Source organism: Pollachius pollachius (assembly GCF_949987615.1).
Source record: "Pollachius pollachius genome assembly, contig: scaffold_136, whole genome shotgun sequence".
Taxonomy (NCBI): Eukaryota; Metazoa; Chordata; class Actinopteri; order Gadiformes; family Gadidae; genus Pollachius; species Pollachius pollachius.
This window is the reverse complement of record NW_027641527.1, coordinates 27,501-53,099: the sequence shown is the minus strand read 5'-3', so window position 1 is coordinate 53,099 and position 25,599 is coordinate 27,501. Positions and strand designations below refer to the sequence as shown.

General features: G+C 48.5%; 1 protein-coding gene across 1 annotated transcript in view; it reads right to left on the bottom strand.

Annotated features, from left to right (window-relative positions):
• The window catches only part of LOC307091570 (kelch-like protein 29), a gene marked incomplete at both ends in the record, with an annotated part of 62,572 nt that overhangs the window by 15,069 nt on the left and 21,904 nt on the right, over window positions 1-25,599 (bottom strand). Inside the window, 3 exons of the mRNA XM_079759203.1 lie at window positions 4,004-4,202; window positions 22,018-22,164; window positions 22,929-23,041. Of these exons, the coding sequence (XP_079615329.1) occupies window positions 4,004-4,202; window positions 22,018-22,164; window positions 22,929-23,041 (459 nt within the window). The remainder of the gene's footprint in view (window positions 1-4,003; window positions 4,203-22,017; window positions 22,165-22,928; window positions 23,042-25,599) is intronic.

Genomic DNA, 25,599 nt, shown 5'->3' with positions numbered 1-25,599 from the left:
TGCGGTTTTGAAAACATAATTGAATTAAACTCACAAAGATATGCTAATCTGTAATGCAGGCGACACACACACACACAAACACACACGCGCGCAGACACACTCACAGAAACACAAACACACAAAAACACAAATGTGAGCAAACACATATATATACACACGCTCAAAAACATGACCACACAGATATAAGACACCGACTATTGATATCGATACACACACACACACACACGCACGCATGTATTTGCGTGAGCGTGTGTTTGCGCGTGCGCATGTGTGTGTGTGTGCTTGTGCGTGCGTTTGTGTGCACATTGAGGCCTTTCAGCTAGAAGTGCTTGGCGAATGGCACCTCTCCTTTTCTTTCATCCGCATGGCAGAATTATCTTGTGAGCTCAGGTGGTGCCCTATCTGTTTATTACGTACAAACACAATGACACACGCACACACACACACGCACACACACACACGCACACACACACACAACTAAACCCATGCCTTGCTTCTACTTGTGAACCGTCAGCAGAACTTTTCTCTCCTTAAAGCACTCCTCCTCTACCTTTAACAGCATATATTAACTTTCTCAATTTGCCCCATCTCCCTGTACCCATCATAAACTCTCTCGTTCACTCACGCACTCACTCACTCCCTCGTCTCGACTCTCATCGCTCAATCCCCCCTTCCTCGCACAGTGTGTCTGTCCCCCGCTCTCCATGAGTTTTGTTAGCAGCTGGAAAAACAAGGAACATCCGTACAGGCCATGGGTCTGTGTGCGTGTGTGTGTGTGCGTGTGTGTGTGCGTTTGCGTGCGTAAGTGTGGCAATGACATTGTGCATTGGCAGATGGCCACACAAACTCACAGAGACACACACTAAACCATCGTACTTGATCATACAACCACAAAACCACACACGCATACACACACACACGCACACACACACACACCCAAACACACAATTAACCCATTAATTCATTAACCCACACTCATCAACACCCAAGGCATCCCCACCTGAAGGACACCATGAATTAATTAGTGCAGAGAACCACCCACACACACAAGCTGACAGACACACGTACACACACCAATATTGCTCACGCACACATTACGTTTCTTTTGATGTTTACAGTTCTCCATACGTGTTTTTTGCGGACCAGACAGATTGTGCCAGACAGTCTGTGCCAGTAAAAGAGCCCTCGGCTCAGCAGCAGTTGAAAAACTTAAGAGAAGATAAGTACACATATTCCTGGGCCATCTGGGCCCCTGCGTCTCGCAACACTCACCCTCTCCTCATCCAACCTATTTATAAAACCATGCTGCGTTCATAATCACCAGGACATGCAGGATCGTCGACGACCGCACATCACATCGAGGCTGCGAGCGTACACGGGGGAAAAAAGCACACGCACACCAAAAAAAACGGCTCAGACGAAGCGAGCGACGACCGGCACCCAACCCCCCTCCCCCCCCGGAGGGAACCCCTATCCCGGAGATAAAAAAAGATGACTAATGGGACGCCATCGCCGAACACATAACCAACGCCAACCAATCCTTCCCGCACAACCAGGGCGGACCAGGCCGTATTAAGCCCACCCCGGCAATTAAACATGCAGAAATGACTACTAAACTGATACCATCCACCCCCAGCACCCTTGCACCCTCGAAACGGCCCTAGCCCCCCCGCCTGCGCCCCACTTTGTTTACTGGCTAAATGTGCGGTGAGTAGACCGCCACGCCGTCCGGCTGGTTAAACCGCCTGCTCGCTGTAACGCCCGTTCGTTAGGCAATTATCTCCATTCTGCCGAGCAGAAAATCAGTTACGCCGGACGCGCAAATGCCCGTCCGCCGCTAAGCCCATAATACCCCGCAGACGACGCAATTAAGAGAAAGCTCTTTACCGAGGCAAAAGAGTCGGGGATCCAGGGCCAAACCCCCACAAAAGGAGGGAAACAAATTATCTCACGGCCCAAAAAGCCATCCACAGGCGCCTGCTGATTGCGGATGCCGAATGTCTGATTTTAACGGCGTAAACACGGCGTAAACAAATCGAAAAAGCGGGGCTAAGGGCGGCTGTCGGGGAGGCCAGCTGCGGCCGCAAACGCCAAACGACCGACTGGCGGCTTTCGCAGAGTAGGGGGTTGGAAACCCCTCGCCAATACTCAGACTGGTCGGTGTGGAAGGAGGGCCGGTAGGAGGGTTGTTGGAGTTGTTGTAGTTTGGCCAACTCTGTACGGAACCGCCGGACCGGGACGCCCGCCACGGTCCGACGGCGCTCTCGTTGTTTTTGCTGTAATTTCCCCCCAAAAAATAAACGGAAAAAAAACCCAAAGCTCTCCTCTGAAAAGAGCGCTGTCTCCGGGCGGTGGGCGGGCAAATCAAGCGTTGGCTCCAGCGGACGCATTAGCAGCGAAGGCATCGATACAAAGCTTTCATTTGAAGCGGTTGTGTTTTCTCCCTGTGGTGTGTTGGAATCAATGCAAGTGGGGGGGGGGGGGCTAGTCGGTTCTGGTGGAGGCTGGTTCTCAGTGGTTGGACGCCTACCGACGGTACATGACCTGGCCTTGTTGCCGTGGAGTAAATAACAGAATGTGTACAAGTGGGAGTGTGGCAACGGGCCAAGTGTTCCCAGTCAACCGAGCCGGTGGGCGGCAATTTGTGCCTTTGGCCCCCCTTGCGCCAAGCCAAGAGGAGCACCGGATTAATAATGCGTGTGTGCGTGTGTTTTTGTGTGTGTGTGTGTGTGTGTGTGTGTGCGTGCGTGTTTGTGTGTGTGTGTGTGTGTGTGTGTGTGTGTGTGCGTGCATGTGTGTGCGTGCGTGCGCGTGTGTGTGACATTGGGCATGTTTGTGTACTTGTACTACTTGTACAAAATATGTATAAAGGCCTGTGCATGTTGTTTGTTGAATTGTTATGAGCTTAAAGATGTTGTTGAATATCTATACATGCCCATATGTGATTTATTTTGTGTGTGTGTGTGTGTTTGTGTTTCTGTGTGTGTGTGTGTGTGTGTGTGTGTGTGTGTGTGTGTGTGTGTTTATATAATGTATGACATTTGGATAGAGGCCACATTTCTTATCCGAGGCATTTAAAATACTGTCAGAGTGCAAATGTTTCTCTGCATGGAAATGTTCTCTCCATTCCCAATATGTCTGTCACTCACTCTCTCTCTCCCTCTCTGTCCATCTCCCCTGTATGTCTCTCACCCGTCACTCTCCCCAGCTATCCCTCTCCATCCCGCCCTTCATGTCACTCACCTCCCTCTCTCCCTCCCCATGTCTCTATCTCATCCTCTCCCCTTCCCCTTCACTCTCACCCTCCCTCATGTCTCTCTCATTCCTCCCCCTCCATCTCCCCGTCTCTTTGCTTCCCTGCCTCCCTCCCTCCCTCCCCCACATGTATCTCGCCTCCCTCCCCCCCTCGTGGCCAACATCCCTCTATCTCTCCCTCCCTCCCTCCCCCCTCTCTCCCCACTCTCGTACTCCCCCATGTCTCTCTCATGCCAAAACCCTCTGTCTCCCCCTCTCCTTCCCTCCCTCCCTCCCTCCCCCACATGTTTCTCAGCCTCCCTCTTGCTCCCCCTTCGCCCCCTCACCCAACCTCACCCTCCCATGATTCACACACGCACGTTCCATCAACAGAAAACATAGCTACGGGTGGCAGTAGCTCAGGGGGTAGGGTGGGTTGCCTGGTAGCCTGGAGGTTGCTAGTTTGATCCCCAGCTCCTCCTAGCTGAGCGTCGAGGTGTCCCTGAGCCAGGCACCTCACCCTGACTGCTTCCGGCGAGCTGGCTTTCGCCTTGCATGTTTGACGCCGCCGTCGGTGTGTGGATGAATGGGTGAGTGTCAGGCAATATTGTAAAGCGCTTTGGGTGGCCGCTGGTCACAAAGAAATATACAGCTATAGAAATGCAGACCGGCCCATACGTCCGGTGCAAACCACAACCACCATCCATCCATCCGTCCGTCTGTTCATCGACCCCCCCCCGGCGGCCTCCCGACGGCGACCCCGACCCACCTGCGGACAGCCGCGGCCGGCTGCGGGGCGTCTGCATGTCCTGGCGGGCGTGGGGCAGCATGTGGTAGCGCTTGGCCTCGTTCACCAGGTCCCTGCAGGCCTCCGAGGACTTGATGAGCTCCTCGTTGTCCACCACGTTGAGCAGGTAGGACGGGTGGATGTAGGGCAGCCGCACCACCGCCAGCAGCTCCGGCATATGCTGTGGGTGGAGGAAGAGGGGGGGGGGGGGGAAGAGGAGGAGGGGGGAGAGGGGGGGAGAGGGACATGTGTGTGGGGGTGGGGAGGGGGGAGAAGGACGTGTGTGTGGGAGGGGAGGAGGAGGAGAGGGAGGAGGGATGGAGAGATTGTTATCGTTGCGCGTTTGATTTTTGGTGAAACAGGAATTTGCGCCGCATTTTGTTAATCTTTTTTTGTTACAAAGATGCACTGTATGTATTCGCCAAAGAAAGCTGAAAAATACACAGGCTATATTCATAAACACAAATATACTGGATGTGTAAAAGACATGCAAACGCACACTCGCTAATTAAATTCAAACACAATCACAATGTGAAAAACGGCAAATCAACCAAAATCAGAAAAAAAGGTGTGAACAGGGAGACAGCGATTGATTGATATTTTTAAAGAAACTTTCTTGAATAGATGCATGGTACCCAAAAATACCTCCAGATAGAGAAAGGATTTTTTGAAATTATGAATTGACATATGTTTAAAAACAATAGCGAAAATAATCAAAGGAAAAAGTGGTAGAACTAGAGAGAGAGAGGGAGAAATAGAAGGGAATGAGCCAGTGAGACAAAAATAAAATATATTAAAAAATCAGGTCAGCTGTGAAAAGGCCCTTACGGTCATCAAGGGAATACATGGACCAGAGAAAATAAAGAATAGAGGAATATTAATAATAGATAGCGCTAAGACAGGCAATAGATAGGCAATAGATTTCAATGGGGCTCACTTGCAAGGACCTGAAACCATCGGTGGGGGGGGAGTGCGCAAGGAGTTACAAGGATAGGGAGCGAATCAAATACTCATGTCCAAGTATGTTCAACTAGGCAGATTATCGGCTTGTCTCGCTGTGCTGTCTTTTCCCCCCCTCCCCCGCGCACACACGCAGATGCGAGCAATCACACACATACATGCACACGTGCATGCACGCATGCGTGCACACACATACATGCACACAAGCACGCACGCACGCACACACACACGCGCCCTCACACACAGACACACACGTGCATGAACACAGGCACGCACAGACACAAACACGTGCACGGACACACACACACACGTGAGCCCGCAAACACACTCAAGCACACGCACATAAACACACGCAAACACACACACGTTCACACACTGACACACCGTGTTTACACAAGTGATAGAGGCAGCCACATGTAATTAACATGGTAATTAATAACAAGGAAAGGTGACTAAGCCTGGCACTGAACACTGGGCGGGGGAGGGGTACGGCCATCAGTCAGAGTGACATCTCTGCAGACGGTCTCATGTGCACACCGTGTCACACCTGCCTCTCACACACCTGGGCTGCTGTGTGTGTGTGTGTGTGTGTGTGTGTGTGTGTGTGTGTGTTTGTGGTGCTTAGTGTTTGTGTGTCCATATGTGTTTAACACAGACAGGTCAGAGTGTTGCCATAGCAACATGGTCTCCAGCGCTATAGCTGCATTCTGCTAGTTTTTGAGTGACTCTTTCAGAGAGAGTGTGTGTGTGTGTGTGTGTGTGTGTGTGTGTGTGTGTGTGTGTGTGTGTGTATGTGTGTGTGCTTGTGTGTTCCTTTTTACTGTAAAAACCCATGCATGCTTATGTTTATGCTTCGATGCATTTGTATTTGTGGGTGCAGGCATGTGTGAAAGTATGAAAGCGAGTATTTGTGTGTGTGTGTGAGTTTGTGTGTGTGCATGTGCGCATAAGTGAACTCGTTTTCCATCAAATTGACTTTTTCCTGAATGTGTGTTAATATGCATAGATACAGTATTCGATGAATATGGAATACGCGTACGGGCGTGTTTTTGTGTGTGTTTGCATGCACATATTTGTGTGTGTGTGTGTGTGTGTGTGTTTGTGTATGTGTATGTGTGTTTTAGTTTGTGTACACTCCCTTGGCAGAGCAACAAGGTGGGCAGCACTGTACCTCTCTGTAGCGGTTTCCATCCGCGCTGGACGGTGAAATTCATTAAACAAACTCAGGAGTGGAGAATCAAGGACCCCATTGACCGCTAAACTCTAGAACTACCAAGTCACTTCAGGGGCGAGAGAGAGGGCGAGAGAGAGGGTGAGAGAGACACACACATACACACAGACAGAGAGAGAAAACGAGTTAGCAAATGAGAGCGATCGAACGAGAGAGAGTGGAAGAAAGAAAGAGAGGTTGCTGGAGGAGGGGAGAGAGCGAGATAGAGAAAGCTAGATGGAGAGAGAGGAAGAAACATATATAGAGAGAGGGAGGGATAGAGAGAGGGACAGAGACAGAGAGAGCACGAGACAAAGATAGAGAGAGCTAGTGGGAAAAAGAGGGAGATAGAGAGATAAGTAGCTAGAGGATGAGAGAGAGAGAGCGCAAGATAGAGAGAGCTAGCGGGAGAGAGAGAGAGACAGATAGAGAGACACAGAGACGTGATGAGATAAATGAAGGTGAAGTGATGATCACCCCCGCATCCCGAGTCTCTCCTATTCCATCATGTGACCTGATTGATTCCTACCCACCGCCGCACGGTGCACGCTCACACACAATTAATGAGGAGGAGACGAAGAAATATGGAGAGACAATGACAGGCACAGGGAGAGAGGGCGAGAGAGATAGGGGGAGAGAGGGAGAGAGAGAGAGAGAGAGTGAGGAGCGAATACGTGGGGAGGATGAGAGAGGAGCTGGTTGAGGGGAAGTGAGAATAGGTGTGGGGATGAAAGATGGATGGGATGGATAATGGATATCGCGTAAGAAGGGGGAAGAAAGGAAATAATTAGACTGAGAGAAAAAGGAGAAGCAGATCCTATTGATGGATAGCCCCTGACGACAGAGACGCATGCTTATGCCATGTTAATTGTGTGCCTGTGTGCCTGTGTATGTGTGTGTGTGTGTGTGTGTGTGTGTGTGTGTGTGTGTGTGTGTGTGTGTGTGTGTGTGTGTGTGCATGTTGTGTTTGTGTCTTGGTTAAGTGTTGTGTTGTATATGGGATACAGAGCCCCCACACATACAGTCACACCCACAAATTCAAACCCACGTACACACACACACACACACACACACACACACACACTTTACCTGACGGTTTATCAAACAAACAGCTCAATACCCACATAAACACGGGCTGTCACTTCCAGCAGTGATGCTCAAACAGACACTCACACACACACACACACACACCAAACACACACAGGAAGAGCCAAGTCAAAGCCAGCTCCTGAACCACCGATCTGAGGGGGAACAACTCTTCAGAGAGAGAGATCGAGAGAGAGCAAGAGAGCGAGAGAGTGAGAGAGCGAGAGCGAGAGAGCGAGAGAGAGGGGGAGCGAGAGAGAGCAGCACCAGACAGTGGATGACTTGATGCTAGAGTGGCTTAAGCCTGGGGATATTAAAACTCACTCTCTCTGTCATTCTTTCCCCCTCTCTCCCAATTTTCCTCCATTTCTCCCTTTTTGGCTCTTTCGCTACCTCCCCCTAATCTATATAAATATTAGCATATAAGCCGCATCGAAGTAAAGGAATCCAACATTACTCGGATGTGGTTGATTTAGAGTTCAAATTAAGGTTGGCTTTTAAATTTCAAGCAAAAATAAAATGCCTAAAATTGAATAAAGTTCTGAGTCAAGACTAGGGCTTATGAAGACCGTGTGTACAACGAGCTAGACAACCAGGAAGCCATTCCACTTCCTAGTAGCGGTTCATTGGACAGCAGTAACACAGGGGGAGTGGCCTAATGTCTTCCAACTGCCCAGCGCTCCACTCATCACCAGTAAACAGGTGGTTAGGAGCTCATTCTATCACGTCGGGGGAATATAATCCCCCTTTTTCGCCTGATAGAGTGCGGGCAGAGATGAGGTCTCGTGGTTTTTTAAGTGGCCCATCGAATCGCACCTGAATTTGTACAGGTGCTGTGAAATAGGTCTGCGTCTGCCCTTGCTGATCCTTGAAGCTAAATTAAAGCTGGAAGTGGGGCAGCTTGAGCCAGGTGGTGCCCTCTGTGGCCCTGACGGAGATCCACGATGTCACTTCGGCCAGTGAACCGTGGCGTCTCCATGTGGAAACGGCACGCTCCTTTCTTCCTCACGGAATCTCACCAAAGCCGGAGACCGTTTTGGAGATTTGGAAGTGGACGGCGACGAAGAATCTGATAAGAAATAGGCAGCGATGTTTCAGAGCAGCACTGGGTGCCGTGCAGTGTGCTGGCGTGGAATAACAATGTTCGCTTTGTGTTGGATGTGTCTGCGGAAGGAGAGAGATGGGAAGGAGAGTGCAAAAGGGAGAGATTTTTTCGGGGCTGTCCTATTATAGTGAAGGATATGGCTCTGCATTTGATCGAATGCTTTGATAATAAGAACATGCTTAAGCCAACTGGGGTAACATCTGGCATCTGCAGCACACAGACCCTCCCACTCCCAGAAACACACGCGCGCACACACACACGCACACGCACACACACAGTACCATGAAACATCTTCCAAACTAAATGTTAAAGAACATCTGGCAAAAGGACACACACACACCCACACATACCAACACACACACACACACACACACACGTCGTTGTAAAGGCAGGCCACATATCGACCATATACAGTTTACTGAACCATTCTCCTTGGGCGCTCACCTGCAAGGTGCTATGGATAAAGGCCTCTTCCACACATAAGCATGTATTAGCATATATATTATATCAGCCATACAGTGTTAAGTCCAAGAGGCTTGTCAATTTGTTCAGATGAAAGGCTCATCTACTCATGAGGACCTTCACTGTGGAAATAAATACATAAACACATGAATAAAACAACCAAGGCTTTGCTTACCATAGTGCCTTTATGATAGCTAAGCGATAGCTTGCGTATGTGTTAGTGTGTATGTTAGTGTGTGTGTGTGTTTGACCTTTATGGTGCTTGTCTGTTTGCGTGTGTGTGTGTGTGTGTGTGTGTGTGTATGTGTGTGTGTGTGTGTGTGTCCTTTGTGGTGCTTCTGTGTGTGTGTGTGTGTGTGTGTGTGTGTGTGTGTGTGTGTGTGTGACCTTTGTGGTGTGTGTGTTTGTGTGTGTATGTGTGTGTTTTTCATGTGTGTAAAGGTGGGGATGGTAAAGTAAATAAGACCAGATTTTTATCTTCAGGCAAACTTTGCTCTTCTTCCATCCTCTCTCATCCACTCTTTCTCTCTCTCTCTCTCTCTCTGTCTCTCTCCCCCTCTATGGCCTCCTCCAGAGGAAAATAATCACTTTCCTTCTTTAATCATAAGTAACTCCCTATCTCTCCCACTTCTCTCACTCTCACTCTATCACGCTCTATCTCTCTCTCTCACCACCTCCATTTTTTTTACTCAGCACACTTCCACCCACACATGAATATATCAAAATGGAAATGAGCGGGAGGATACTGACTCAATGCTAATATCTAAATACAGTAGAGCAGGTCTGGGGAAATCCCGCTTCTGAAATCCAATTGAAATGATGCTTTCAATTACGGGTATATATATATATATATATATATATATATATATATATATGGTTGGGTGACTCATGTCAATGTGATTAACCTGTAACACTTGGGTGGGGATTTTATCTGCCTTTTTTCTCCGGAGACAAATCAATCGTTTTTCCTCGATGTTCTGTCTGACCACGATTTCTTCTCCTGCTCAAATGAATAATTTTCTCTGATGACCAACATCTACTCATTCTCATGTTTGGTGCCACAGAATTCGACCGTTGTCGAAAAGCCCATTCGCAAACACCTCCTTACCATAAATAAATAAATACAAATTCTCAAAGCATCTGGAATGATCAACAGCCAACAAACAAACGACACGGGCACGGCTGTTCCAAAGATAAATGCGTGTTAAAGATGCATTGTGTAACATTTCAACTAGCTCAAAGCTTAAAACAACCGACATAGCTGTCGTCAATGCTGACCGATAGTATTTCAAATCAAGTTGTCGATTCAATCCCATCCTATAACTGATATATTCTATTGATAAGAAATGCTGGCCAGCCTGTACCTTTCTCTTTGTTTACAATAATCTCTCAAAACGGTCTTAAAAGCCCTCTCACCCACGCAACCCAGCTAGCCAGGAAAGTTTGCATCACACAGTCGCACAACCACTTAGATTGGACTGAACACAATTATTGAGTTTTATTTATTCTTAAAGTCTCCCTCCTACCAACTGGGGGGCGGGGGGTCTCAATCATAAAAATGTCAACTTTAGACATAGGTCGCTGCAGTCAGATGCTAATAATTTACACCTGCTTAACCCTCGTACGCTACAAGCTAACCCCTTTACCGTTGTGTCTGCATCCAGCCGCTGTAACTGGACCAGGGACTCTCTCTCTCTACTAAAGTTATCCCACCCCTGAGACGATATAGCTGTCCAATGACTCCACCCCCCCCCGCCCTGTGTCTGGTCCAAACGGTAACGTCTACCTCCCCTCCGAGGGGCCTGTTCCCAGCCTCGGTCCTGCTCAGTTAAGCCCACTGTGTTTACGGATCACTGCCCTGTTCCACTCAGTGCCTCCCCCTGTTCTGTATCCCCAACCCAGCCCCGGGACCGGGCTAATAGTCCCGTCGCCACGATGACCGGCGTCTCCCCGACACGGGGCTCTCTGCGGTGACCTCACCTCGCGGGGTTCGTTCCAATTACCTGCTGTACTGCTCACTAACTGTCACCGCGCTCGCTCTGTTCATCCCTGTGTCTCTCTCTCTCTCTCTGTTCATCTGTGTGTGTGTGTGTGTGTGTGTGTGTGTGTGTGTGTGTGTGTCTCGTACTCTCTGTTTCAGTCCCTTTGTTCATCTCGGCCTCTCTTGCTTTGTCTCTATATGTTTCCATCTCTCTGTTCAGCAATTTTACTCTCTATCTCTCTCTCTCTCTCTCTCGCTCTACCACTGTCTCCCTCTCTCTGCTCAGATCTATCTCTCTCTACCTCTCTCTCTGCTCATATCTATGTCTGTCTCTCTCTCACTTTCTCGCTGTCTCTCTCTCTCGTTCACTCTATCTTGCCTTCTCACTTCTCACCATTTCCTCCCCTCTATCTTACACTCCCTCCTATATATACACATATATGTTTCTCCCCGTCTCTCCCTCTCGTTCAGCCTGTGCATTTGGTGTGTGTTTGTGTGTGTGTATACGACCTTGTGTGTGCATGTGTAGCATACGTGCGCGTGCGTGTGTGGTTGTCCAGATATGTGAGACTCTGTATCACACCCATAGGGGGCAGCAGCAGAGTCCCCCCACTGGGCGACGCAGAGAGACGGCTAAAGATTGGCTCCGACGCACTGAGGATGCAGATGGATAAAAACACCAGCTCTAACGCTAGTCTTCATAATCACACATTATTATACTCGTTAGACAAAGGGAGCCTTTGTCATATGTGGCTAGCATTTTTTTAATGGACAACTGGAATACCGGGAAGTTTTGGAACAGCACAGTACTATTATTATGTTTTGTTTTTGATGCTCACGTTATTGTGACAGGTTGGAGGGAGACGGGGGAGGAGGAGGAAAGGGAGAGGAAGGAGAGAGAGTGAGGAGGAAGGGGAGAGGGAGAGAACGAGAACGAGACAGAGAGATGTTGATGCATACACTTGTGCTACAGGTCGGAGAGGGAGAAGGAGAGGGAGAGAGGTAAACAGAGAGAGAGGGAGACAGAAATACAGACTCAGAGAGAAGCAAAGAGACAGAGTGGCAAACTTTAGACACGGAAGCAGGAAAACTGGGGAGCCTGGAGCTCTGCAGTGACCGGTGACCTAACCCTTTCAGCATCATAACTTGGGAGTATTCCGACCGATACCTGGCCTTTCTCCTCCACTCTGGGCTCTGCTGTGAGTTCACCGGTTCAAACACTGACCAGAGGTGCAGCTATATATATATACATATATATATACAGTATATAAACGAAACCAGGCTGTGTCATCATTTCATCGCCTTTCGACACATCTAACAACCTCTCTGGACTAGCACGCACGAGGAATGCACTGCTGCTGCACCATCTAGTTCCCTGCTGGCAGACAAACACACACAGAGCAGGGTAGGATACGCTACAGGCATGTGGACCATCTACTGATGGACCCCCCGCCGAGTGTTTCAGCGAAAGCGGCGTGTTTTTACATCTCTAGAGGGAAAGACGTCAGGGGTGCTCTGACACACAGAACATATGAAGGTTGAGTACGGAGCCATATGATGAGCTACGTGGGATTCATTGGCACGGGGGGGAGAGGAAGAGTGCAACGCCAAAGCAACATGAGATACGGAATAATCATCTACAACACATTATATATAATATATATAAATGTGGATGCATGGTGAAGAAGGGACGCTTTCAGATAGAATAATGAGGTGATGGCTGGTGTGGAGTGAGTCAAACCTCACACACACACACACACATACACACACACACACACACACACACACACACAGACAGCCAGCCAGCAGGGGGTGCATGTCTGTGCGTCTTTCTCCCCAGACAGATGGCAGGTGGGCAGGGTGTGGACAGGGCTGATATCGCCAGCGCCAGCCTCTCCAGTGCCCAGCTGCAGCTCATCAGCCAATCAGCCTGCCCAGATAAACCACTTCAGCCCGCCCACATACAATACCCCGGCCAATCAGCACACCTTATGCTAAACCCCCAGCCAATCAGCCGGCACCGAAACCCCGGCCGCCTGTTCCAGAACACTCCCCCCCACCTTTCTCTCCCCTTCCCAACACTAAAGCCGCAAAGCTTGATTTCACTGATTGGAGGCCATTTGATTCCCTTGTCTTTTTGGACGTTAATTATTATTTTGTTCAATTAATTAAATGCTTCCAAAAATGGAGCAACGTTTTGAGGGAGCGGGACAGTGGAGAATGCATGTTTGATGAGTGGAGATAGTGCCAAGCCCCCCCCCCCCCCATCCTGTTGGTTTCTCCTTCCAGATGGCAATCGAATGCTGCTTCTGTTTAGGAAAACTTACATGTGAAAACAAACCGTAGTTGGTTTCCTGTCTCCCCCCACACGGACCCCCCTGCATGCTGCTGTAATTAAAACATGTGTTCTGCTGACAGCGCCATCAAATGGCCTTCACAATAAAAAACATACCTTCACTGTGCTTAGTCAATTAGTAACAAATTCTTCAACACTCGATTGATATGCCTTCACCCTTCACGCACAAACACATCATTGTGCCCACACACACACACACACACACACACACACACTCATCCAAACATGCACGCTTACACTTTTTCAGCCAGGCTTGCGCACGCACGCACGCACGCACACACACACACACACACACACACACACACACACACACAACCATCCAAGTGTACACACATCCAAGCTCGCACACACGGCGGATGGATTGTGTCTGGCTGGCGTCCGGGATAGTGTGTCTGGGCAGGAAGCGGGCGGGATCCTTCAGACAGACGGGAGACAGCAGGCTCGCCATCCACCAACGAAGAAGACAAACGTGCCCCCCCTCAACAGCCCACCACCGCCACCGGCTACTTTTGAGTCTACGCTTCGGCTGTGTGTGTGTGTGTGTGTGTGTGTGTGTGTGTGTGTGTGTGTGTGTGTGTGTGTGTGTGTGTGTGTGTGTCTGTGTGTGCGTGTGCGTGTGGGTGTGTGTGTGTGTGTTCATGTGTCTGTGTGTTTGTTTGTATGTACGTATTGGGTGTGTGTGTGTGTGCGTGTACGTATTGTATGTATGTATGTGTGTGTGTATGCGTGCGTGCATGCGTGAGTGTTTGTGTGTGTGCGGTCGAGCGTTTGCGTGTCTCTAAGGTGGTGCAAGTACCATTCCATACCACGTGTAATAAATGATGCCCAGACACATTTCAATTCCTTCCTATTTCCCCCCCCAGGAGCATCAAGAAGCAGCCCTTCCAGGGTGAAATATGAACCCTCTCCGTTTCACAGTCTGTGCGTCGCACACAAGAGGAGAAAAAAACTAAAAGCTAAATATGTTCTGTTACACACCCGGCTATGAAGACACAAAACAAAGACACAAACACGCACACAAACACTCCGAGGTGTGAGGGCACAATATGTGTGCACATCAACAAACACGCAGACATCACCAGAAAGGAAGGTACTCACACACACCTAGAGACTCACACACACACCTAGACACACACACACACACAGCCCTAGACAGAAACACACACCCCTAGACACACACACACACACACACAGGTATGTGTGCCAATGAGTAGTGCATTAAATAGAGCATGCACCTCATGGTCATCCCCACGGTGATAACAAACCCGGTCATCTGAACTGACCGGTGGGGAGGGTCCAACTGAGACCCAGTGCATCTGTCTGCATCTGTCTGTGTGTGTGTGTGTGTGTGTGTGTGTGTGCGCGCCTGTACGTGTGTGCACGTGTGTGAATCAGAGTGTAACGGCCATTTGTCATGCGCGGCGCGCACAACTGCCCGCGTTGCGCTTTTCCGCCGGAGCATACGATATGCGCCGCTCGATCACGGTGTCACGGCGGCGTCGAGGGGAGGATCGGGCTACGTGGTCATAAACGACCGTCAGCTCTTGTTTGAGTCAGCGCCTTCGGGTCCCTGTGCTCCGCGCCCGGTGCATGTGCGTACATACATACATACGCACGTATGATGTGTGTGTGTGTGTGTGTGTGCGCGTGTGTATGCATGCGCATAAACCTTCGGGATATGAAGGGGGATAGCGTGTGAACAGATTTGTAGGGGAAGGCGGTTGGGTGTGGATCCATGCGTGCTTGGATGCAGTTTATGCGTCCATGCATGCCCATACTGCATCCATGCATTACAGTGTCTGTGTAGAAGTGTGTGCAGCCATTTGTGTCTGTGTATGTCTTTGCATTAGAAACTGTATCTCTGTGTTTGTGTTTGTGTGTGCATGCACGTGTGTGTCTGTGTAGTAGTGTAAGTATCTATTTGCTTGTGTGTGTCGATGTGTGTGTGTGTGTGTGTGTGTGTGTGTATCTATGTATATATCTCTACGTATTAGTGTGTATATCAATCTATAGTGTTTATCTACGTGTGTGTGTGTGTGTGTGTGTGTGTGTGTGTGTCTGTTGGTATATAAGCCCCTCCGGGTATGGGCGGCTGAAATGCTGGTGGATGAGAGAGAGAGAGAGAGAGAGAGAGAGAGAGAGAGAGAGAGAGAGATAGAGCAAGAGGGAGAGATTGAGAATGAGTGAGCGAGAGAGCCGAATAGAGAGAGAGGAAGCAGGAAGACTGAGCAGCCTGAAGCTCTGTAATGACAGGTGCAGAGCAGTCTCCTCTGAGGCCTGTTTCAGCATCACTTCATTCACTGACTCAATAAAAGGGAGAAGTAGCAAATAAATACAAACTCCAAACTTTCCCACCCATTTAATACCAAGTGTATTCCAGAGTTTGTGTGCTAATTTCCGAACGATGACAACAAAAAAAAAACGACACAAATAGAGAAGATCTTGTTCTCACTGTCTGTTGTTGTCTTGGTTTGAGAAATAGCTCAACGGTAACACAGAGCTCATGTTTTTAACGGGAGGGAAAAGGAGACAAATACACAGCATGTCCTGCACACGGATAGGCTGTTTTTCATGGCTTTAGCTGGCGCTGCACTAGTGTAATGTTTGTGGTTCGTCTTCATCACATCGCTGATGTGACTTGTGTGTACCGGAGTTTCACGGACTACTGAATCCCCCCCCCCTTGTGTGATTCACTCGTACACACCAATGAAAACACAGCAGCCATGACATGGAACGGCTACGTGTGTGTGGGTCTGTCTGTGTGTCAATGTGTTTGCCTGTCAGATTCCAAGTGCAGGAAATGTATTACAAATATATTTTTCACTCTTTAATAACTATTTATCTACCTTCTTATTAATAACGTAAAAAAATAAATATAGTCAATAATAATACAATTAGAAATGAGCATATTTGATGGGATGAATACATCCTTCAATCATTATAACCGTTTGAACCTTCTAAAAATGCTATGAATTTATAATTTCTGTTTTTGTTCCATAAAGGTTGTTTTTAAACACTTTAATTATTTGGTCGATGCTGGCCAAGATTTCTGTGTGGGTGTTTGATTAAAGAAAACACAAAAAAATTAAAATGAATATCCGTGACACCTTCCTAAGCAACACATTCAATGCTAAAATTATTACTTTTAAACCGATTACTTAATTGCATTCGAACACTAACCTTATCTGATAAAAGCAAAGAAAAAAAACGCCATACCAATCAAATAAAACAAAGAACTGATTTTAATAAAAGCAAGATACAGCATTCATTCCTTTGGCATTGGTTCGGATCGGACGACAATCCATGGCAGGGTCCCCCCCATTGTTATTCCTGACGGGCGGTTAGCGGGTCTCCGCTAATGACGAGGTTGGCCTTTTTATCCAGGAGATACAGCATTACCTGTCTTTTTTAAGCTGCTACAATGATTGGCCGCTTTCCAAAGACCCAATTAATCAGCTCCCTTTGTCGGGCGCGTGTCACCTGGCGGAGATAGAATCCCCGTATGAAATATGTTGAACTCGAGTGTAATGGAGGTGCTATTCAGCCACTGGACTGCTTTAATTGGAAATGGGCGGATTTGGTCGTCGGTACAAAAGACTATTGTACTGTGGTCTCTGCCCTGCCAGGAGTCTGGGGGAAGTAAACATGATGCTCGCCAGCTTGTTTTGAATGCAAAATATCTCCCTATTTTTCTGGCTGTTCTTTTCTGATGCACGGATAATATTTTTTGATGGGGGTTGAAAAGCACATACACACAGACATTCGTGCACACACACACACACACACACACACACACACACACACACACACACACACACACATACAGACATGCACGCAAGCGTGCACTGCACCTAGGAACACGCACAGACACATGCACGCACACACCTAGGCAAAGACACATTCACAGACACCGGCACACCGGCACACACCTACGCAGCTATACTTACACAGACAGGCACAAGGACACACGTGCACACACATGCACGCACACACACACACACACACACACAAGATGGCAAATCTAAAATAGGGATTTACAGAAAAAAAGATGGAACAAACTACAAAGAAGCTGTATCTTTTGTGTCTTATAACAACCTATTATTAGTGTTGAAACCCCCTCACTCTACGCATAATGCTCTCATGTTCCGGCACAATCAGATGCTGCTGACAGCGCCACACACACACAGAAAATTGTATATCATTTGCCTGGGTGCTCTTTTCACTGCAGCGATTACATCTATTGGTGTGCGTATGTTTACGCGTGTGCTAATTGTACGTATTACATACGAAAGAGCGTGTCGCACACGGGCAATAGCCAAGCCTGTAAAGTGCACACAATTAATGCAGCCAAGAGCTGGCGCAGGCATTGATGTGCTTATATGTGCAGAGTTGCACAATGCTTGTACACACACACACACACATACACACAGAGAGACGTAATCACACAAACACACACACAGACTGCCAAATGCACACATACACACACACCCACACACCCACACAGCGCAGATGTATACATACACAAACTTACTCAGCCATGCCTGCCCTCCTGAAAGTGTGTCAGCGTTGCTGGAACTTTCCATTGCCGTGACGAGTCATTAAAAAAGTGTCAGAGAGAGAGACGCGGGTACTGCTGCTCAGTTCCTTTAAACGCCAGGAGGGACAAGAAAAGGCGGGAAAGTCAGCTGGCAGCGGTCCAAGCGTGTAAACTCCAACCATTAGGGTCATGTATCCCACTGGGAATTTCTATTCCATTTTATTTTTTTACCTTCTCTCCCCGAAGTAATACTCTCTCGTTCTCTCTCTCTCGTTCTCTCTCTCGTCCTCTCTCTCTCTCTCTCTCTCTCTCTCTTTCTCTCTCTTCGTCTATGTACTATTCACCCGATCCCAACTTCTGACGATTCCTTTATATATGCTTTCCTCAATCTCCAGCTCTCCTTTTGTTTGCCATTTTAAAGTTATATTCTGCAATCTGTGCCGCTGGCGATACCTTCAACCCCGGGGGACGGTCGGGCAGCAGCATTCTTCTCTACAGAGCCACTTTTGGTCAATATTTCTACACAATAGGCGAAATAAACCCCTTCCCTAAACAAAAGCCTACAATTAAAACTGGAGACGTCTCAGTTTCAAAACAGTCCCAGCAAAAGTGTATCCTGCTAGCTTACAGTAACATTCAGGTAAAGAACTGCGTTGCCGATGGAGCTCTATTCCCGGTTTAACGCCAAAGGTCTGTATATAATACAGATTAGACTGACTTTCCATATGGGTACATTGGTGGAAACGATGACACTTTTTTTTTTACACCCAAAAATAGCAGAGCAGAGTATTCGTTGGGAATTTAGACGGAGCATTAGATAGGAGATTTCTTGGCTTCCCCCACAGTGATTCGTGAACTCTGCATTGATTCTATTCATGAATTCGGACAGCTGTCGTCTCTGACGGGGAAAGCCAACATCAATACTTCATCCCGCACGTGATTTACATTTACATTTAGAGCATTTAGCTTTTGAGCGACTTATAACCATTCATGTACACATTCACACACCGACGGCTGAGTCAACCATGCAAGGCAACAGCCAGCTCTTCAGGAGTAGTTAGGGTGCGGTGTCTCAGGGAAACCTCGATACTCAAGGAGGAGACAGGTTGATACTAGTCAACCCGGTCAACTCTAATCTGCTTTCATCATGTTTTGATTCTGAGTGTGCACGGAGAGAAGGGGCTATTCCCAGACAGTCCGTGGTCAATGTGTTGGTGAGAGAGCGAGAGCAAATCAATGTCATATTGTCATATAATTCATAAACTTGTCAATGTATAGGAAACTCGACTCGCACAAGTTACGTCAATGTGTGGGAAACTGCATTAGCTTGATGGGTGGCATGAGCCACTTAGTCAAAGTAGACCATCATAGTAAGCTAGATCGATATGGAAACAGAAGCTTAACCAAAACTGTCTCTACTGGATAACTGCATTTGCGTTTTTTCCCGGATGTTGAGGGGAAAAGGGCATATGACGCCATTGATATGCAACCAATTTTAACGAACCGTCACGGTGAATGAAACCACGTATTTCATAAGAAATATATATATAAATATAGATAGATAGATAGATAGATAGATAGATAGATAGATAGATAGATAGATAGATAGATAGATAGATACAGTCAGGCACACAGGAATAAATATATCATACCTTTCCGTATAAATATATTCGAGGAGTCTTGTTTGTGTGTGGGATGTACAGAGTCAGACGGGCGGCTAAAATGTCTGTCTTGTATTTATTTATTTATTTGCCTCTCCCTCACCAGACAGCCTCACCTCTCCACCTCTCCATTAGAGTGTGAGATTGTTGCAGGAGGGCTCTGAATGCGATGGCCGGTGGACACCGTTTGATGCCGGGACGCTCTGTTTCAGGGGCTCAGTGTATTTCTCCAGAGAAAAAGAAAAAAACAAACTAGAGAAAGGAAATCCTGCAAACCGAAGCTTCTACAATAGCGACTTAAGCGATTTTTCGGAACAGGCAACCATGTCAAAGCTCCAGTGAGTTCTCGCCCTTCGATTAATATCCCATTTTAAACGCACGATAACCTCCCCATGATCACGCGCCACCAAGCGCCCGAGATGCGGACGGCAAAGGAAAGACGAAGATGACAGCGGCGCTACGAAATTACAGAGGAAGGTGAGATCTGCAAACAAATTGCCATCGTTCAGCGCTTGCTGTCTATCACTTTCTCTTACGTGATGGAGATGTGATGGAGCCCCTCCCCCCACCTTCTGCAGATGACTGCTGTACATCTGCCTGCGTTCCATCCCACTGTATCCAATATTTGATTCCCCTCCATGCCCCGCCCCTCTCCCCAGCTGGCTGCCAGACCGATGAGTGACAGGGCGTTCTGCCGTGTTCTTATGGTGTCGTGCGTCAATCGAGAAACAACAGGAAATAGAAAAATACTAAACATATAATATTGACTTGTCGAGCCGCACAGGAGTGGGTGCCAGTCAGGTTGACACCCAAATCTGATACAAGGCGCCGCGTGATATAAGACAGAGAAACATATCATTTTTGTGAATGGGCAACCATTACAGAGATTGAAGGAATGATATTTACTTTACTCACGTATTCCTTCAAGGTGAATGTATATGCAGTTATAGCTTTATATGTGGTGGCAAGATTACTACTTTAATCTCGTGAATATGTTATGAATATGTGATGTTTTCATCGATTCCGCTTTTGATCGTCGGTCAGGCTGTGTGAATCCGACCGACGCGCCGTCATCCGAAACCTGACCCTTTTTGCGCCGCCAAACTCGACTTTATCTCCCCAAAAAACAAACCCCTCTGATGCTCCAGAGGATCCACGCTACGCCTACAGCTTCCGTTTTGACTCTCTCCCTGACTCTCTTCTAAGCTTCATCAATGTAGCACAGTGTCTCCCAAACAGATGAAGCCCCTACTAAGAATAGCCCACCTTGAGAGGGCAACACACCCCTGGGAGCGCCGCACGCGACGGCTGTGTGAGGCTGCCGCTGAGGACTGTGGGTCTGCCTGGAGAGAGATGGAGAAGTCACCACGCGGCTGTTACCCGTGACACTCCCGGAGTGCTCGATGGTGCTTTGAGCCCCAGAGTTCAGTTTTTTTTTTTTTTCGGTGCGTTTTTGTTGCCTTTGCTGATTCCCCCAGTGGATACTGCACACAAAGTTAAACTGGCTAGTTTCTCTCTCTGAACTTAAGGGCAGTCGTTTTCCCCACATTCCACCCTTTATGTGGAAATTAAATCGTTTTTTGAGTGTGTGTGTGTGTGCGCGCGCTTGTGTGTGTGTTTGCGTCTGCGCTTTTGTCTGGAGGGTCTGATTTGCCGGTGTTCCGTGCGATCCGGTAATTCCCCTTCGGAGTCTTCTCATCGATGTAATAAGACCGAGGAACCAACATTTCCTTTTTAAAAAAGTGTCAACACGGCGTTCTGCACGCTGTGCGTTCGCACGCCCTGCCCCAGCCCGGGTGCCTTGTCACCACACCATGGCATGCCGTGAGGTCGACGAGATAAAAGACGCGCTAAGGCCAATCCCATCGGACGACTACCGTGGTGTTTTATCTCGTATCCGTCCTCTGTACAAAACAACTGAGTAATACTTTGTTGTTTAGCAGACGCTGGTAGCATAAGAGGATGAATTAGGTGTTCACATCACAACGGCGATGAATTGCCTATGGGCTCGTTGCTCGCCGCTGTGCTGAAGCGCAGTGTTGATCAAATAGAGCGTTTCTGCTTGTTTGTGCATGGCGTCTGCTGTGAGGAAAATACAGGAGGGACGTGCTATAAGCAGAGACCTTCTCTCGGTACAAAACAGCTTCCGCCATCTTGAACAGACCTAAGAATGATAAAGGTATGTGCGCTCAATAAAGTTTCCAAACCCATTACACTCCCTTTCCGTTTTGAAACATTAAAGAACTGCATAACTGCGAGGACTCCCAATTCACGGGGGCTCTGGAGACAAAAGTAGCATGTGGAATGTGTTTCTCTTGTGTGGCGAAGTGGGATCGCAGATCGCCTGCGTGTTTTGTTCACCAGGTCGGTAAAGGGGCAAGGTCACCCTAGACCTCCATTCTCAACGTGTTCTCTGCCTGGATAAATAAAGGCTAAACTAAGCCTTGTGCTCCAGTGAGGACCACCCACTGGAAGAGGCCCATCCCGGCTCATAGGTTTGTTAACTCACATACGCGCACACTGTGTGCGTGTGTGTGCGTACGGCGGCTGGCGTGTGGGCGCGCACGGCGGCCTTTTCCCAGAACGCTGCCACGGGATCAGGGATCCGGTAAGTTTCAGACAGACTCGTGGTTCGTACCTGGACTCTGGTGCCAGGGTCCCGTTTGATCCACTTGATGACTGTCTGGTAGACCAGTTCCTCCGCCTTGGTGTTGAGGCTGTCGTTGGACAGGTAGGACACCAGGTCGTCCTTGCACACGCCCAGGATCTCCTCCTGGCCGCCCACCTGTGATTGGTCCAACAGAGCCACGCCCCAGAGGGTCAGAATAAAGTTCATTTTTTCGGGGATCGGGTTGCCACTCACAGTTTGTCATGGAAGCGCGGCAGAAAAAAAACCAAGCGGAGCTAGGAACTGCTCCGTTGAGATGACTCATTGGGAATCGTTCATCCGAGGAAAGATATTTACAAAACGTCGCTGTTTGAATGTTAGCTAAAATGTCAGAATTTCAAATCCATAATCTTGTGTTGAGACATGATTGTTTAATCTAAAAATAAATATATGCATCTCAGAGCGACAATGTTTCTGCAATAACTCTTTTGTACTTTCCAATAACGCGTCCACATCAATCTGCTCAATGTTATTGTGAGACTGCACGTCTTCCTCCAATACCAAACTACACAAGACAATCCTGTCCTCACACACACACACACAAAATCAACCAAACACACGCACACACACACCTCATCACACACACACCCACACACACATAAACACACACACACACACACAAAATCAACCAAACACACACCTCATCACACACACACACACACACACACACACACACACACACACACACACACACACACACACACACACACACAAAAACAATGCGTGTGTTCGTTGTAGTGTAGTGGGGCCAGACTCTTTCTGGCCCGCCTCCGGGACTCTTCAAGCATCTGATCGATTGGAAAAAGATTGTATGTTAGGTGAAACAGCTGATGAGGCTTCTTCTTCTTCCCCCGTCCTCATCCCCGAGCGGCGGTACCCACCTCTGGGAAGTTCTGCAGAGCGAAGGCCTTAGCCATGTTGTGGAGCTCCGTGCACCGCATGGCCTCTGCCATCGCCAGCACGCCCAGACAGTTAGCCGCCGTCAGCTGTTTCTCTGGAGGAGGGAAGGAAGGAATGGAGGGAGGGAAAGAGGGAAAGAGGGAGGGAGGTTGGGAGGGGGGGATGGAGGGAGGGAGGGAGGGAGGGAGGGAAGGGAGGGAAGGGAAGGGAGAGGGGAGGAATGGAGAGAGGGAGGGAGGGAATGGAGAGGGGAGGAATGGATGGAGGGAGGGAAGGAAGGAGGGGGGATGGGTGGGAGGAGGGAGGGAGGAAAGGGAGAGGGGAGGAATGGAGGGAGAGAGGAGGGATGGAGGGAGGGAGGAAGGGAGGGAGGGAGGAGGGAGGCAAGGAGGGATGGAATGGAGAGGGGAGGAAGGGAGGGAGGTAGGGAGGAATGGAGGGAGGGAGGAAGGGGAGAAAGGAAGGGAAGGGAGAGATGGAGGGAGGGAAGGAGGGAGGAATGGAGGGAGGGAGGGAGAGAGGGAGGGAGGGAGGGAGGGAGAGAGGGAGGGAGGGAGAGAGGGAGAGAGGGAGGGAGGGAGGGAGGAAGGGAAGGGAAGGGACGGAGGGAGGGAGGGAGGGAAGGAAGGATGGGGATAGGAGGGAGGGATGGGAGGGAATGGAGGGGGGGAAGGGAGGGGGGAGGGAGGGAGAGAGGGAGAGAGGGAGGGAGGAAGGGAAGGGATGGAGGGAGGAAAGGGAGGAAGGAAGGAAGGAAACCAATTAAGAACAGATAAAGGAAGGGTGGGAGCGAAGAAGGAAAGAGAGAAGAAAGGACAAAAGGAAGGACGGAACGAAAGATGAAAGGAGAGAAGGAATTCGGAGAAGGGAAGGACCGATAGAGAGAAAGGAAAATTGAGAGGAGCAGAACAGAGGAAGAAACACAGATTGATTTTATAAAAACAACGGGGGGAAGAAAAGTGCATTTCACAGACTCTCACATAAAACATCTTGAATTCAGAGGAACGCCAGGCGCAGATAGGAAGGGGCGGTGGGGAACGAGAGAGACAGAGAGAGAGAGAGAGAGAGAGGGAGAGAGAGAGAGAGAGAGAGATGGAGAGAGAGAGAGAGAGAGAGAGAGAGAGAGAGAGGGAGAGAGAGAGAGAGAGAGGGAGAGAGAGAGAAGGAGCTAGAGAGAGAGAGAGAGAGCGAGAGAGACGGAGAGAGAGAGAGAGAAAGAGAGAGCGAGAGAGAGGGAGGCCGGGGGGGGGAGAGAATGTAGGCCTGAGGTCTATCAGGGTGTGTATCTGCCTGGGACGAAGCGGGTAGGGGGGGTGGGGGGGAGGGAGAGTGGGGGAGTATAATAACTCAAAACTGCTCCAGGGACAAACAACAGTGGGAATCGATCGCTCAGAGCCCACGCGCCAGGTAGCTGGGGGCGGGCGGGGAGCTGGACCTGGGATTAGCCCGAGCCTCTTTAAAGAAGTCCTGTCAGATCACAGATCTCTCTCTCACGCACACACACACACACACACACACACCCGCGAGTGTTCGAAATTACCTGACGGCCAGGCCAGTAGAAACAACAACTAGTATTTTTGTTGTGTGCAAAAAAATAAAATAAAGCGTTTCAGCCCACTGACGTTTAGAGAGATGCTTGTCACGGAATGTTACAGAACTGAAGGCATTCGAGGAGGTGTTTCCACATTATTCGTTTTCAGATGCTTTAGCGCCCCGCGTGCTAAACAGCAGACGCAGAAGACCAACTAAACAGACACACAAACACTCACACGCACGCACAAGGGGGGGCGAGGTAAACAATAGCCAATCAGGGGCCAAGTAGCGGAACCTACAGTCGGTTGAGACTATAACTTTGTGAACTGACATCACCTGGAGAAGGTTACCCAGAGTTCACCTGGGCTACTAAGAATCCCAATAAAACGGGTACTTAACATAGGGGACAGCAGAAAAAGAATGTCTTGTCAGGCCCTGGGGAGTGACTGGCAACGTAAAGGCCATGTGGAAGTTATGATTTGTTATGTTTTAGTCGTTGCTAGCACAATTTTCGGGTTGTTTGTTGTTTTCTCATGGTTAGGATGCACGCAGACGAGGACACATCAATGTTTTGCAATTACCAGTCTTAAATGTCAATGCCTTAAAATGGAGTTATATGTTAAGCTGCTTATTAGCAGCAAAAATGGCTAATTATTTTTAATTAGCTACAGACAGGTGGTAGTACAAAACACATTTTGAAATCCACCATGGTATGTGCATGAGAATTAAAATATATACGTTTGGGTTGCCATTGTGGTAGAGGTTGAGAATTGTGCTTTACACAATGACAATTATTCTGCTGAAGACATTTCCAGCCAGCCATTCATCTTTATATAGGGAAGACAACGACAACTCCGAGATGTGTACGTGAGAGGCGAGGGAGAGAAGTTTCAAGTCTGGGATTGTATTTTTCCTCAATCAAAAGTTTCCTGCACAAGAGCGCGCCGCCGCAAGTAGGTCGAGGAGATGTTTGGCATTTCTCCTCAGTGTATTTGTTATAAACTTCAATAATATCTGACACGGTATCAATTTCTCTCTGCTCAAGGACACCGTTATTTTTTTTTCTTTTCCTTTTGCTTTCCAGAGCCGTTGAAATGTCATGACTCTCACGGAGAAAGG